Source organism: Lytechinus variegatus, chromosome 15 (assembly GCF_018143015.1).
Source record: "Lytechinus variegatus isolate NC3 chromosome 15, Lvar_3.0, whole genome shotgun sequence".
Classification (NCBI taxonomy): Eukaryota; Metazoa; Echinodermata; class Echinoidea; order Temnopleuroida; family Toxopneustidae; genus Lytechinus; species Lytechinus variegatus.
The window spans coordinates 10,344,898-10,357,693 of record NC_054754.1 but is presented as its reverse complement, the minus strand read 5'-3'; the positions used below and the strand labels follow the sequence as shown (position 1 = coordinate 10,357,693).

General features: G+C 37.8%; 1 protein-coding gene across 4 annotated transcripts in view; it reads right to left on the bottom strand.

Annotated features, from left to right (window-relative positions):
• Window positions 1-1,395: 1,395 nt before the first annotated feature.
• Window positions 1,396-12,796, bottom strand: part of LOC121428893 (2-aminoadipate transaminase-like) — a 28,914-nt gene continuing 17,513 nt past the window's right edge. For 3 of the 4 annotated variants that reach the window (XM_041625771.1, XM_041625769.1, XM_041625772.1), the window contains exons 3-10: window positions 8,695-8,849; window positions 7,892-8,047; window positions 5,185-5,458; window positions 4,500-4,614; window positions 3,727-3,798; window positions 3,023-3,126; window positions 1,846-2,012; window positions 1,396-1,696 (exon numbers count right to left, since the gene is read on the bottom strand). In XM_041625771.1, the coding sequence (XP_041481705.1) occupies window positions 1,883-2,012; window positions 3,023-3,126; window positions 3,727-3,798; window positions 4,500-4,614; window positions 5,185-5,458; window positions 7,892-8,047; window positions 8,695-8,849 (1,006 nt within the window). In that variant the 3' untranslated portion in view covers window positions 1,396-1,696; window positions 1,846-1,882. Of the gene's footprint in view, window positions 1,697-1,811; window positions 2,013-3,022; window positions 3,127-3,726; window positions 3,799-4,499; window positions 4,615-5,184; window positions 5,459-7,891; window positions 8,048-8,694; window positions 8,850-12,796 lie in introns of those variants that run through there. The other variant, XM_041625770.1, reaches the window with a different exon arrangement.

The following is a 12,796-nucleotide window of genomic DNA, read 5'->3' as shown; positions in this document are numbered from 1 at the left end:
GCCTTCATCTTTGTCATATGGTCACAATGCATTAAGCGTTACTGCAGTTTTCACATTTTGTTGGAGCCCATACATGAATCTGTAAGATTAAAATGGGGGGGGGGGGACTTACATGCATTATAGAACAAGTGCATGACCATTCCAATATGGAACCAATTAAGAGGTAAAAATGAATTTCTGAAAAGGCTTGCCATTTCAAACATTTTCCATAAGAAATCATACAACATTGTATGCTAATTATGAATAGATACATCACATTAACAATATACATAGACATGCACAGACAAGATAATTCTAAAATTCAGCAAGAAATTGTAAATCATGGCAAATAATGTAATGTAAATTATTTCAGTAATATAATTTGTAAAAGTAAAAGAAATATACAAATATCCAAAGTAATACCAATAATTGTTAATAGTAAGAATGATAAATCTGTAAATTTTTACTGAAACCTAAGAAAAAGTTTCTGAGCATAAACGAATGCTACATTCCTCATAATCCAGTGAAATATACTTACATAAAAAAGTATTTGATAAAAATATATTTGTGATAGGCAATGGTACCTTACAGTCCTGAATGGAAGATAATTTTAAGATAATGCTTGGGTGACACAAGCATTTAACGAGTCATTGATCAACCACATACCTTAACTTCGACTGTGGATGAAGTAAGGCACTTAACCACAACGTTCAATCTTAATTGCAACTAGCCTTAAATGGAAAGTTAAGTTTTGAATTGGTGTCATTCAAAAGAACAATGGAGATTGCTTCGAGAGTTAGATTAGATGTAAATTTGAAGGTCTAGAGTGAGATGTGGAGTGTCAAAATGATAGGCCTGCTCACTTTCCCCAAAAGGTAGCTGCACTCCAGTAACTGCACGGAAATAAATATATGGGTCTACATGGACATTGCGGATAATGGTTTACATATATATTCTTTAAGCCACATTTCCAATGTGAGAGCATTTGAAAAGCCACCCATGCCGTAGACCTTATAAAATACACTTGAAATGGTGGTGCAAGATCACAAGATGAAAGTACATGCATTTTCCTCCTTCCTAACAACTAAAGTTATCTTTTAACCCAACCACCAAAAATAAGAGTCAAGACATGACCACCATGGCTACCCAATAACTGGAGTAATTCCTAGGTCCAATCTTACAAAGAGTTAGGATTGATCTGGACCCAGTCTTACAAAGAGTTACGACTGATCCAATCAATCGTTACTCTATGGAAATCCTGTGTCTGTGTCATAATTTTTTCTACAGGACATTTCCAAAATGTCCTTCGTAAAAAGGAGAACACACCATATTGTCAACAAATCAATGAATTTATGGATATACAGTCATATCTAGAATTTTTTTTGAACAAACATGCATTTTATGTTGACTTTGCTGGCTTTCCATAGTTGCAGTTGATCAGATCAATTGCAACTCTTTGTAAGACGGGCCCCAGATCAACCACAACTATGGCAAGCCACCAACACTTACATTTAAAATGCATGTTTATTCAATATGTTTTCGAGATGATGAAGTATACTCATACATCCATTGTCGTCTTGATAATTCAGTGTGTTCCTCTTTGTTTACAAAGGACATTGTGCAAATTTGTTTGTAGGAAAGATTATGGCAAGGTTGGCTTTCCATACTAGTCGAGGTTGATTGGATCCATTGACAGCCGTTTGTAAGACAGTGGGCCCTGGGGACCGTTGCAGAAAGAGTTGCAATCAATCGCAACTCTAAAGATCATGCGCAACTTGATTTTCAACCAATCAACAGTGCGCATTTGGGACTTGCGATTGATTTTTATGAACTGCGTTTAAACGCAACTCTTTCTGCAATGGGCCCCTGGAGGCACAAATCTCTCTGTCAGCTGGGTATGGTTCTAGGATGCTTGCCCTATCACTTCTTTGACGGCTTGGCATAATCTCTTTGCGCCATCCGCCAGTCTCTCTTTAGGGTAGTAGCTGTAAGACAATCTGATGCATTTCTCAAATTTGGGGTTCGAAGAGAAGCTGAAAAAGAGAAGAGAAAATATGGGTTCGTTAATAGATAGACAGTGTGACATTTCAGTCAGGGAGAAATCATGGACTTGATTTGTGCTGCAAGAATAAAGCAATTCAATGGGAGAAGGTTTAGTAATGTGGATAAAAAATAGTAGCATAAATTTTTTTTAAATGCATAATAATACAAAATTAACTGAATTGAACTGAAAAAATGAATTGAATATGGAAAGCTATCTGTTCTTGTCGAATTTCAATCTAATGATAAGTACTCCTAAATTAATTTTTAAACAGTTTAATGGTGGTCAAAAATATCAGATTGAAATAATCATTGATTTATTGATATCTTCAGAATCAAATAGTTACAAGAATTAAATCTTGACTTTTCATGTAGACTTACAAAATATATCCTCTAAAATATAGTTTGATTTCATGTCATCCACAGTCAACACCACAGCAGTTTAATGACATATAAACATCATTAAAATAAAGTGACAAACAAGAATGGTGAAAAACTCATTTGGGAGGATTTGCAGGCATGGATCAAAGGAGGGGGGGTGGATGGTGCGATTGCACCCCGTAAAATTTGAAAATATAACGGTGCACTCCATGGAATGCCTTCGTTGTGCACCAGCAGGTAAAATAAGCGATGACCCCTTTCTTGGCTTGTCAAATGTTTCAGATAAAATCGCACCCCGTAAAAGTCTGACTTGAATCCGTGCCTGATCTATCGGAACTTAACAGGCTTTTAAAGTGTTGGTTCAATTGTAGAAATTAAAAAAAATATATATATAAATACATATAAGTTATGCCTTTTGTTTTTTTTGACATGCAGGTAACTCTGCCATGTCGAAGTTCCTTAAGTCAAATACTCGCCAAAGTCGAAGCAAGTTTTTAGTTTATTCAAAACATGTGTTATATACCTCTTCAAAGTCAAATTTCTCCTAAATCAAACAGATATCTGTGGTCCCCTAGAAATCGACTTAAGCAGAGTTACCTGTAGATCAAATTCAAGTACTTACTTGCGACCCGGGGCAAAGTTGATTTCATATTTTTCTTTGCAGAGAGTTGATAGTTTGGTGATATCCACACTCTTTGGAAGCTCAACCCAGAAGAAATATCCACCCTGATGTGAGGGGGGGAATAAAAGAAAATCACACAGGAAAATGCATGAATAGAATTTCTATATGCAATACTAGCTAGCACTCATCACAGACTAATATAACACAAGTCTTGTATCAGTTATCTTTTATGGATAACAAGAACAAAGTTCTACTCAACAAAATGAGCAACAATTAAAGAGAGGCAAGCAGAAAGTAACTCTTCGCTTAATACCATGGACATGATCTCTTGTCTTGTGCCACATTTATTTATGGTGCAACCTTAAAGAGGGGTATTCTACGGCCTATGTTAATTGTTATTTCAACCCACAATTGAACTGCTTTTACTACAAGGGCAATAGGGGGGGGGGAGTCCCTAGCCACCCCTCCAATTTCCATGTCCATATGGGGGAGGGGTGTAATCACAAGCCCCACCCCTCCAATCGTACATCCCCTGAGATGAATTGTTTAAAATGGGGAGACAGGATACAGTCCCTACCCCGACCCCTCCCATTCCATGTCCCTGAGATTAATATTTTTTATTACATGTTGGGGGGGGGGTGTAGTCCCAAGCCCCACCCCTCCATTTTCACATCTCCCAAGATGAATTTGTTTTATACACATACCTCTGGTGTGTTGAATTTAACTCCTGGTGGCATTTCCTCTCTGAAAATTTTTGCCATGGCATCTACGTTTGCCTGTGAAAATAAACATTTGTTTACATTACAGGCTCAAGCAGCGCAGATGAGGTGAACATATACAATTAAAAAACAGGATAGAAAGGCGAACAAGTAAAAATGCTATATGATAACATGTAAATTGTTTTCATACCACATATGAATAGCACTTTTGGTCAGAGGAGAAAGCTACCAACTAGTTTAGTACAGTCCTATGTACAAATCTGCTACACAATCTGCGACACAAAAAAAGTTTATGTTTCGTGGCCTTTAACGTATGTCCAAAAAAGATTCTTTCAAGTAGCAGTAAATCAATAAATATAGGGGAACAAATGGTATAAAAACTAATAAATTTGACAACTAAATCACAACAATGATTACCAATGGAGATGATGAATAACACAGATGGTTTAACTTTAACTTCATGGAAGAAAAATGAATAACAAATTATCCTGACATTGAATGATTTGACACATCAAACAAATGTCTTACAATGTTTGTGTTCAATTTTATGTGCTCAAGAGCCCGAAAAACAGGAAGGAGTTTAATAAACATTATTTTTCCTGATTTAGTGCCATCAGAATTTGATAAAATCTTATGCTCATCTAATTTTACCTACACAAAATAAGCAAATTTTGAATACTTGGCCTTTAATGGTCAGTCTGATGCATAATCAAATGTCTAAATAACTTAAGAGTTTACTCCCAAGGAGAAAAGCATACCTTAAAATGATTGCACACATAGTCTAGATGTGTATCGACAAGTCCCATCTTTAGCATTGTACCCACAATTCCTCCTGTTAAATGATTGAACGATCCACCGCTGTCCAAGTATTGACTGCAATTTTAACAGAAAAAGCAAATTAAAATTATGTTTAGTTGATATTGGTACAAGAAACCCCACACCCTCCTCCTCCTCATCATCATCACCGTTATCTTTTCATCATTAGTTAACCCATGGCTTTTTACTTTTAATTCATAACAGCTCTTCAAATTCATAAAGATTGATTTTTAACTACAAGTCACATAAATCCTCAGTTTCAGTACGGTCATGCCAACAGGACAATATACCGAATGATCACCAATGACATTATGTATTAAATATCATGTCTAAATCGGCACTCCAGCTTGACTTTAGTCATATTTCACTCTTCACTATTTCACTCTGGTCTTAAATTATGCTTCTACAGTGCTTGTTTAAAGGGCTGACTGATGCAAACTTCACTGCAACTTTTTGCAGCTTTAAGCAGTTTTCAAATTTAGAAATTTTTTTTGATGATGTAAAAGAAAATAGGAAAAGCGATAATGTTGCATTATATGGCCACATCATGGCACTCTCTGCCTGAATGTCACCATAAGAGGGAGCGATGAATACACCAGCGTGGTTTCACTCCATGGGCACACTTACTTCTTCATGATGAGGTCGATGATGCGATCTGAAGTCTCGATCCATCCCAGCCTCAGTCCGGGTGCAAGGAACTTGGACACACTGCCGTTGGATACCACGTTGCCCTTGAAGTCGCAATCGGCGGGGTTGTCGTAGGCAAAGAGTCGAGGCGGGGATTTGAATTTCCTGGGACTGCCTTCATCAGCCGGTTGCCATGACAGCATATTGTAGACATCATCGCAAACCACGAGTAAGTCATACTTCCGAGCTATTTTAACGATATTCTTCAGTTTTTCTATGAGGAAAAGCAAACGATTAGCAAATTAGTTCTCTTAATCCCACAGTGTGTTGATGCAGTAGATCCTGCTCTATTATTATTTTAAAAAGTGGAGGAAAACTGATTTCTTTGTTCATGAAACTGAAGAAAAAAAATTTCTGTGCAGAAACCGCAAATGGCTTTTCAATAATACCAATCCTCCCCTTTCATCATAGATAAGTTAATGAGCGCTGGGGAAGGTAGAAAAGCCGTTATGAAAAATTGCATGACACCTTTATATGAAAATTCTGCAAAAAGATGCAGCATACACTTTTAGCAAGTTGCCTAAGGCCATTCATATTTCAACTAACAATTGAACTTCCTACAGAAGACAGCATCCTTATTGTCATTTTTTCATTGCAATCCTTCATTGTCCTTCTACTCCTTATCCCCCTCAACATTCTTATTGTCCTAGTTCTCCATCCATGTTTCATTTCTTCCTTTTCTCCACCTACTCCTATTCTCAATCCTTGATTATACTTCTGCTCCTCCACTTCCTACCACTTCCTTTTATGCTTATTCTTAACTCCTTCCTTATCAAGTCTTTCCCACTCATCTTATCTAGGAAATATCTAGATGAAAACACCACACATGCTGCTGTTCGTGCCCCGGTCCTATCACGCCTTGACTATTGCAACAGTCTTCTTTACGGCACTACAACTAAAAACATCCATCGTCTTCAGCTACTCCAGAACCATTCAGCACGTCTCATCTTTTGTCAGCCCAAGAACACCCACACTTCACCTCTACTTAGCACTCTGCACTGGCTCCCTGTACAACATAGCCTCCAGTTTAAGACCGCTACTCTAGTTTATAAAGCCATCAATGGTCTCTCACCCTCATACCTGTGTAATCTCATTCATGTAAAGCAATCTAACTATAATCTAAGATCTAATGCCAGTAGAGTTATCCAGATTCCGAGATGTCGAACCAATGCTGGCAAGCGGGCGTTCCTAGCTACTGCTCCAGGAACATGGAACGATCTCCCCAACTTTGTAAAGAATTCCGTTTCACTCAATGTATTCAAGAGAAATCTAAAAACACATCTTTTCCGCTAACTCCCGCTTGCCAGCACTGGTCTTTTATTGTTTAAATTTTCATTTGTATTTATATGTGTTTCTATGTTTTAATTCTCCTCTCAATATAATGCGCTTTGTATTAGAAAAGGTGCAATACAAATGTATTATCATATTATCTTTGTTCTCCTCATCCTCCCACTCCACCAACATATCCTCCTTCCGTCATTATCATTAAGCTTCTTAACCTTTCTCCTCCTGCACTTTTTTCACCTTCTCACCCTACTCGCCCCCTTCTTCTCCACTCTCATCCTCCTTACTATCCTCTTCCTCTATTCTTTGCCTCCATCTTCTAACCACCGCCCCACTTCCTCCAACACTACCATCTCCATCATTACCACCAACACCACCATCTCCATCATTAACACCACCACAATCACCACCACCACTACCATCACCACCACCACTACCATCTCCATCATTACCACCACCACCAACACCACCATTACCATCTCTATTATTACCACCACCATTACTACCATCTCCATCATTACCACAACCACCACCACACCATCTCCATCATTACCACCATAATCACTACCATCTCCATCATTACCACCACCACCAACACCATCTCTATCACTACCACCACCACTACTACCATCTCCATCATTACTACCACCACCACCACCACACCATCTCCATCATTAGCACCATAATCACTACCATCTCCATCATTACCACCACCACCAACACCACCATTACCATCTCTATCATTACCACCACCAACCACCACTACCATCTCCATCATTACCACCACCACCACTACCATCTCCATCATTAACACCCCCCCACTACCATCTCCATTATTACCACCACCACCACTACCATCTCCATTATTACCACCACTACCACCACTACCGAGGAGGCGCGATAGCTCAGTCGGTAGAGTGGGGGATTCGTATTCCAGTGACCTGAGTTTGATTCCCACTTGTTGCGCTAGTGCCCTTTGGTAAGGCATTAATCCTCAGTACCAGGTCCTTCGGAGAGGATCTTAAGCCGTCGGTCCTCAGTTGCCTGCTTACAAGCATTCATGCTTTCTTAGCAATCAGGTAAAAAAAAAATCACCAATCACCAAATTAAATTAAAAAATTTAATTTGGTCTCTTTCATTACCATCACCACCACCACCACCACTACCATCTCCATCATTACCACCACCACCACTACCATCTCCATCATTACCACCACCACCACTACCATCTCCATCATTACCACTACCTCCACCACCACCACCATCACCTCTTCAAACACCTCAACCACCACCATCACTACCCCCCCACCACCACCACCATCAACCCCCACCCCCCTACCCTCGCCATCAGTCATATTATTACCTATAGATGTACATGACCCAGTTGGATTGTGGAAGCATGGTATGAGGTAGAGTAAACTACGAAACGGTCTTTTATCTTCTGCTGGTCGATCTCCAAGATGTTCTGAAAGCTTCTCCTCTAGATCATCCGTATCTATGCCATCATCTTCCTTAGCAACTGCAGAATGAGAAAAAAGGATATCAGTGGAATACGTTGGACTTAACATAACTTCAACTTACAAATGCATGTTTGAAACTTTACATGTGGAATTGATTTTGACAGGATATTTTTTCTCTGAAATCTTGTACTAATGACACCTTAGTCTTTAGATATCATTGGATATTGGTCAGAGGTTTGAGATGTTAATCAACTTCTCAAGTGTAAGGGACAAGGAAAGAACTAATACAGACCATTGTTAGGATTGACAGTATCATGGCTGAAGTGCTTAAGCGACGTCATTTTTATGCATTTCTGTATGGCAAGAAATCTGGAAATCTATTGGATTTTATGCTTCCCTCAACATTTTGCAGATAAACCTGTAACATGAAAACCTCGCACCAACAATTACACGACTATCTAAGTCTTGCAAAAATTTTAAGACTAAATTTTGTGCTGTCATGCAAAGTCTCATTGTGATCACGAGATCCATTGTTAAGCTCTCAAAGGGGCAAGGTGGGGGGGGGGGGGGTATAATGCAACATAGGGACTAACAAGAATATAAATACCCTGCATGGGACTATTAGGGTTAACACGGACTTCAAATATGACTATCTGAAGTTAAAATGAACCCTTTGTGTAACAACTCTGATCCATAAGTTACTAACCTGCTACAACATTAAGCTGCTGGTCATGCCGGAATGCTGTAAGGGCTAGGAAGTATGTGGGGTCTTCTACAAAAACTAGATCGCCTTTCTTAAAGAAATGGGTGGAGAGAAAGTTTAGTCCTTGGCTAGCTCCAGCACTGCACAGGATGTTATCACTGAAAAAAGGACAGAAGAAAGGTACACATTAATAACAGGAAACTATTATCAGTATAATTTTAAAATAAAAGTACAATTATGATGTAAACAGGTGTTGGCTTTTTGAGATTTTGAAATCACCAATATGAGCAGATAATGCTATACAAGTGTGTCGCAAGTCACGTTCACAATGCACAGAAACGTATATACGGGACTACACATAAATGTTCAGCATAAACATTTCATCCACCTTTGTCACAATTATGTTGAAATGTGAGTGTATATGAACTATGAAGATCAATCCTCTGCACTCTGCAGATAATTACCATATTTATTCTTCAGAAAACAAATAATGCTTGAAAAGTCAATGATTTTGTTCAATTTTTTTTCCCACAGTGATATTCACCCTTTGGGCTTCAACTCATTTAAATGAAGATGGTTGCTAGGATAATAATCCTGATCAAATATATGTAAGTGAAATAACATAGTACACAACTCATCAAACAAGGGACGTCTTTTCACATTATGACCAACAGGCTAACTGCCCAGGCCATGGAGATATGCAATCTGTTAAACTAATAAACTAGGTCAAACTACTGTTTAATAGTACTGATCTCAATCATCATGACATGCTTCTCACCCTGACAATGTTTACAAAAGCTGCAAATAGGGTCAGAGTACAGATGAATAAAGAAAGTACACATCAAGAAATGCTGTATCACCTGATGTATTGTATCATTGTAGACACTTTCATGATATTGCAATACATGTGATGTAGGCAAAATTCATAATTTCAGCTTAGTTGTACCTAGCAAAATAAGCAAATATGTAACCACTGAAAAATGTTTTGAACTAAGTAGCTGTCAAAATACACTACCCCCCCCCAAAAAAAAACAACTATATATCCCTTGACAAGCATACTATTTCATTTTCATTCCCATTTAAAGGAGCAACCCAGATGCCTATCTACGTGTGTGGAGAGCACTTCGAAAGTTCAAATAACGCAATGGACCCACTGGCCTGCAAGGTAAATAATAACCATCATAAAAATCATCATAAAATCATCATAAAAGTATGCTAGTATCAAAGTACATTGTAAATGTTACTTAATATAAACTGAATTGAGCTCATCAGTCAAATAGGAAGTTTATCATGCATAAGATGCATGCATTTACTAGCCGTTGGAATACCATACATATATGGAGACAAACTGATACAAATCGATAATGACCTTCAATTTGGCTATGAGGGGAGGGGCGATAAGGTACTGATATGTGATGTCATCAATTTTTCCTTGTTTGCATTTGGGAATTTTAAACAGCATATTTCAGCAGAGCGTGATGAAATACCTCCAAAACCTATAACAGGTGGGAATTGGTCCATGACGGGCCCAAGCCACATGTATGACCTCATGAATAAATCAGCCCCGTAACTGAAATGTTATGAACAAGACAAATAATACATTGACTTATTATATGAGGCTAATTATGTATTTACGAGGTCATATCTTGGCCCCCTGCTGAAGTGACCGATTCCTACCAGATTCGTGTCATAGGTGTTTTTCAGCATGCAACACAATAGTAAGGTATAACAAACACTGAACTCTTTATTTGAAAAAAAAAATGTGACACAATGACTTCCAGAGTTAATTTAAAGTTAGTGCATGGAGCTATAATAGCTACATTCACTAGTGTAACTCTACATTAGTACAAACAGCATTTGGCAATTCAGTTAATAGGCAAGGGTGAAATGTTTACATTCCTGTTTCTGTTTCTGTTTATGGTAACTCCCATAGGAACTCAGCAGGACAGCATTTTGCTGGTAAACGCCAAGCTGTATAACCAATTTCCTAGGAAACATTTTATGTCTACATGTAGGTTTATCAGTCATAGTGGCTGACCTTTTTATCAAAGTGGGCCTATTTGTCAAAGTGGAGACAATGGCAGAGTGGGGATTTGAACTCACAAGTAACCTTGCAATTATGAGACAATGCTCTAGAACCAATGAACCACACGACCCGTTCAAAAAGCATTTATAAGGTCTAATAAAATGAGACAGGGGCTAGGAAGGAAAAGGTTCTTGGGTCAACCCAAAAAAGACTTTCATGGCACAGAGTAATTTGACAGAGGTTCAAAATACACAAAATAAGTATTGAAAAAGAGTCAGCATCCATCATTTTGTACAGACAGATTTAATATGATCAGGGCGCCGTCTTACAAAGAGTTGCGATTGATCCGATCAACCAAACTATGGATGGCCAGCAATATCAACATCTAAAATGTATGTTAGTTCAAAATGTTTTCCAGATCTATGATTCATTAATTACCGTAATCATTTTTTTACAATGTGGTGTGTTCGCCTTTGTTTACAAAGGACAGTTTGCAAATTTCCTATAGAAAATATCCTGACACTGATGGATTCTGTAGAGTTACGATTGATTAGATCAATCGTAACTCTTTGTAAGATCGGGCCCAGGGGCCTGTAACACAATGCATAGTAATGATCATAGTACAGTTTTCTATGATTGATTCCATTGACTAAAAGGTACAATAAATTGTGAACATCAAGCATAATATTAATCACAACCTAAGCTGAGTAACAGGACCCAAGGTCCTGTATCACAAAATATTACAATAAATCAAGAACTGAGTTATTTTTGTGAAGTAATGATAAAATCAGTCATAAGAATCCATTGCTAGGCTTTGTATTACAGGGGTTTGGAAATTATACATTTTAGTCAAATTGTTAGGGCATACACTCAGAATTTCTGCAGAAATCTGAAACCCCAGCTCTTCTGGTGAGAAGTCAAATTTTTGAATGAATAATTTTTCACAACCACACTTTACACTTCCTACCTAAAAAGGAGCTCTTGGGTATTTTTTTTAGAATAATGTTAAAGTGGACATTCCATTACAAAGACACACACAGTCCGATCCACACACATTTTCAACATCTTATGATAAAATAATATCAATTATATTGCTTTGCATAAAACTCATTCATATATTCTGTAAATAATGACATCATTAATGATGTTAGGTTATGTTTAAAAGGGAACTGAATAAATGGAAGGAAATTGAAAATGAAATTTTCGCTCCTTGCTTTGTCTATAGATGGTAATCTGTCGCCAGTAATTTCTCAAAACCAGAGTTACTCAAGCACTACAGCAGTTCATACTTCAAACGAAGAGAAACTTTAGAGGATGGCAAAATTGATGGCGTATATATTGTATCAGGTGTAAATAAATACTATTACTACATGTATGTACTACCCATGATGAATTCTGAATGCCAAATATTGGGGAATGTATTTGAATTGAAATGTGGCATTTGCTTTTGCTTGCTCGCATGTATGAGAATATCAGAATAAGCATTTTCTTGGAATTAAAAAAAAAAAAACCTTTCCCCTCCCTTACCCATAGCACCACCCCTGGTGGGTGTTCCATAAAGCTGTTCGTAAGTTAAGAGCGACTTTAAAGCTCGTGGATAGTGTTGGTAAAGGATACAAAAATTCCGCTTGAATGGATCTTTTCCATTGAACGACTGGTGAACCTTTTTTATGAGCGTAACCATCGTTAATGAATATACCATTTACCACAATAAGATCACCTGTCGTTCTTAAGGTCACTCTTAACTTACGAACAGCTTTATGAAACGGCCCCCTGGGTCAAGACTAAACCATTAAAAATCACAAATCCAGAAAGTCCTTGTGAAAGGGGCTCTTTGCCCTCAGTGCGTATCTCACTTTCTCTCCATTGCCACTTCATAGGGTCATCTCAGTCTTAGGGATGAAACCAAAGTCACATGACTGGGAAGTACATATATTTCATGAAATAAACAGTAAGCTATTTCCATTGACTGATGTTATAAGCTACTGAAATACTTGCATCTGATTCGCTCAGATCAAATATGTCAGTGAAAATCACTGATATGAATTTCCCTGTGAAAACGGATGTGTCATAGACATT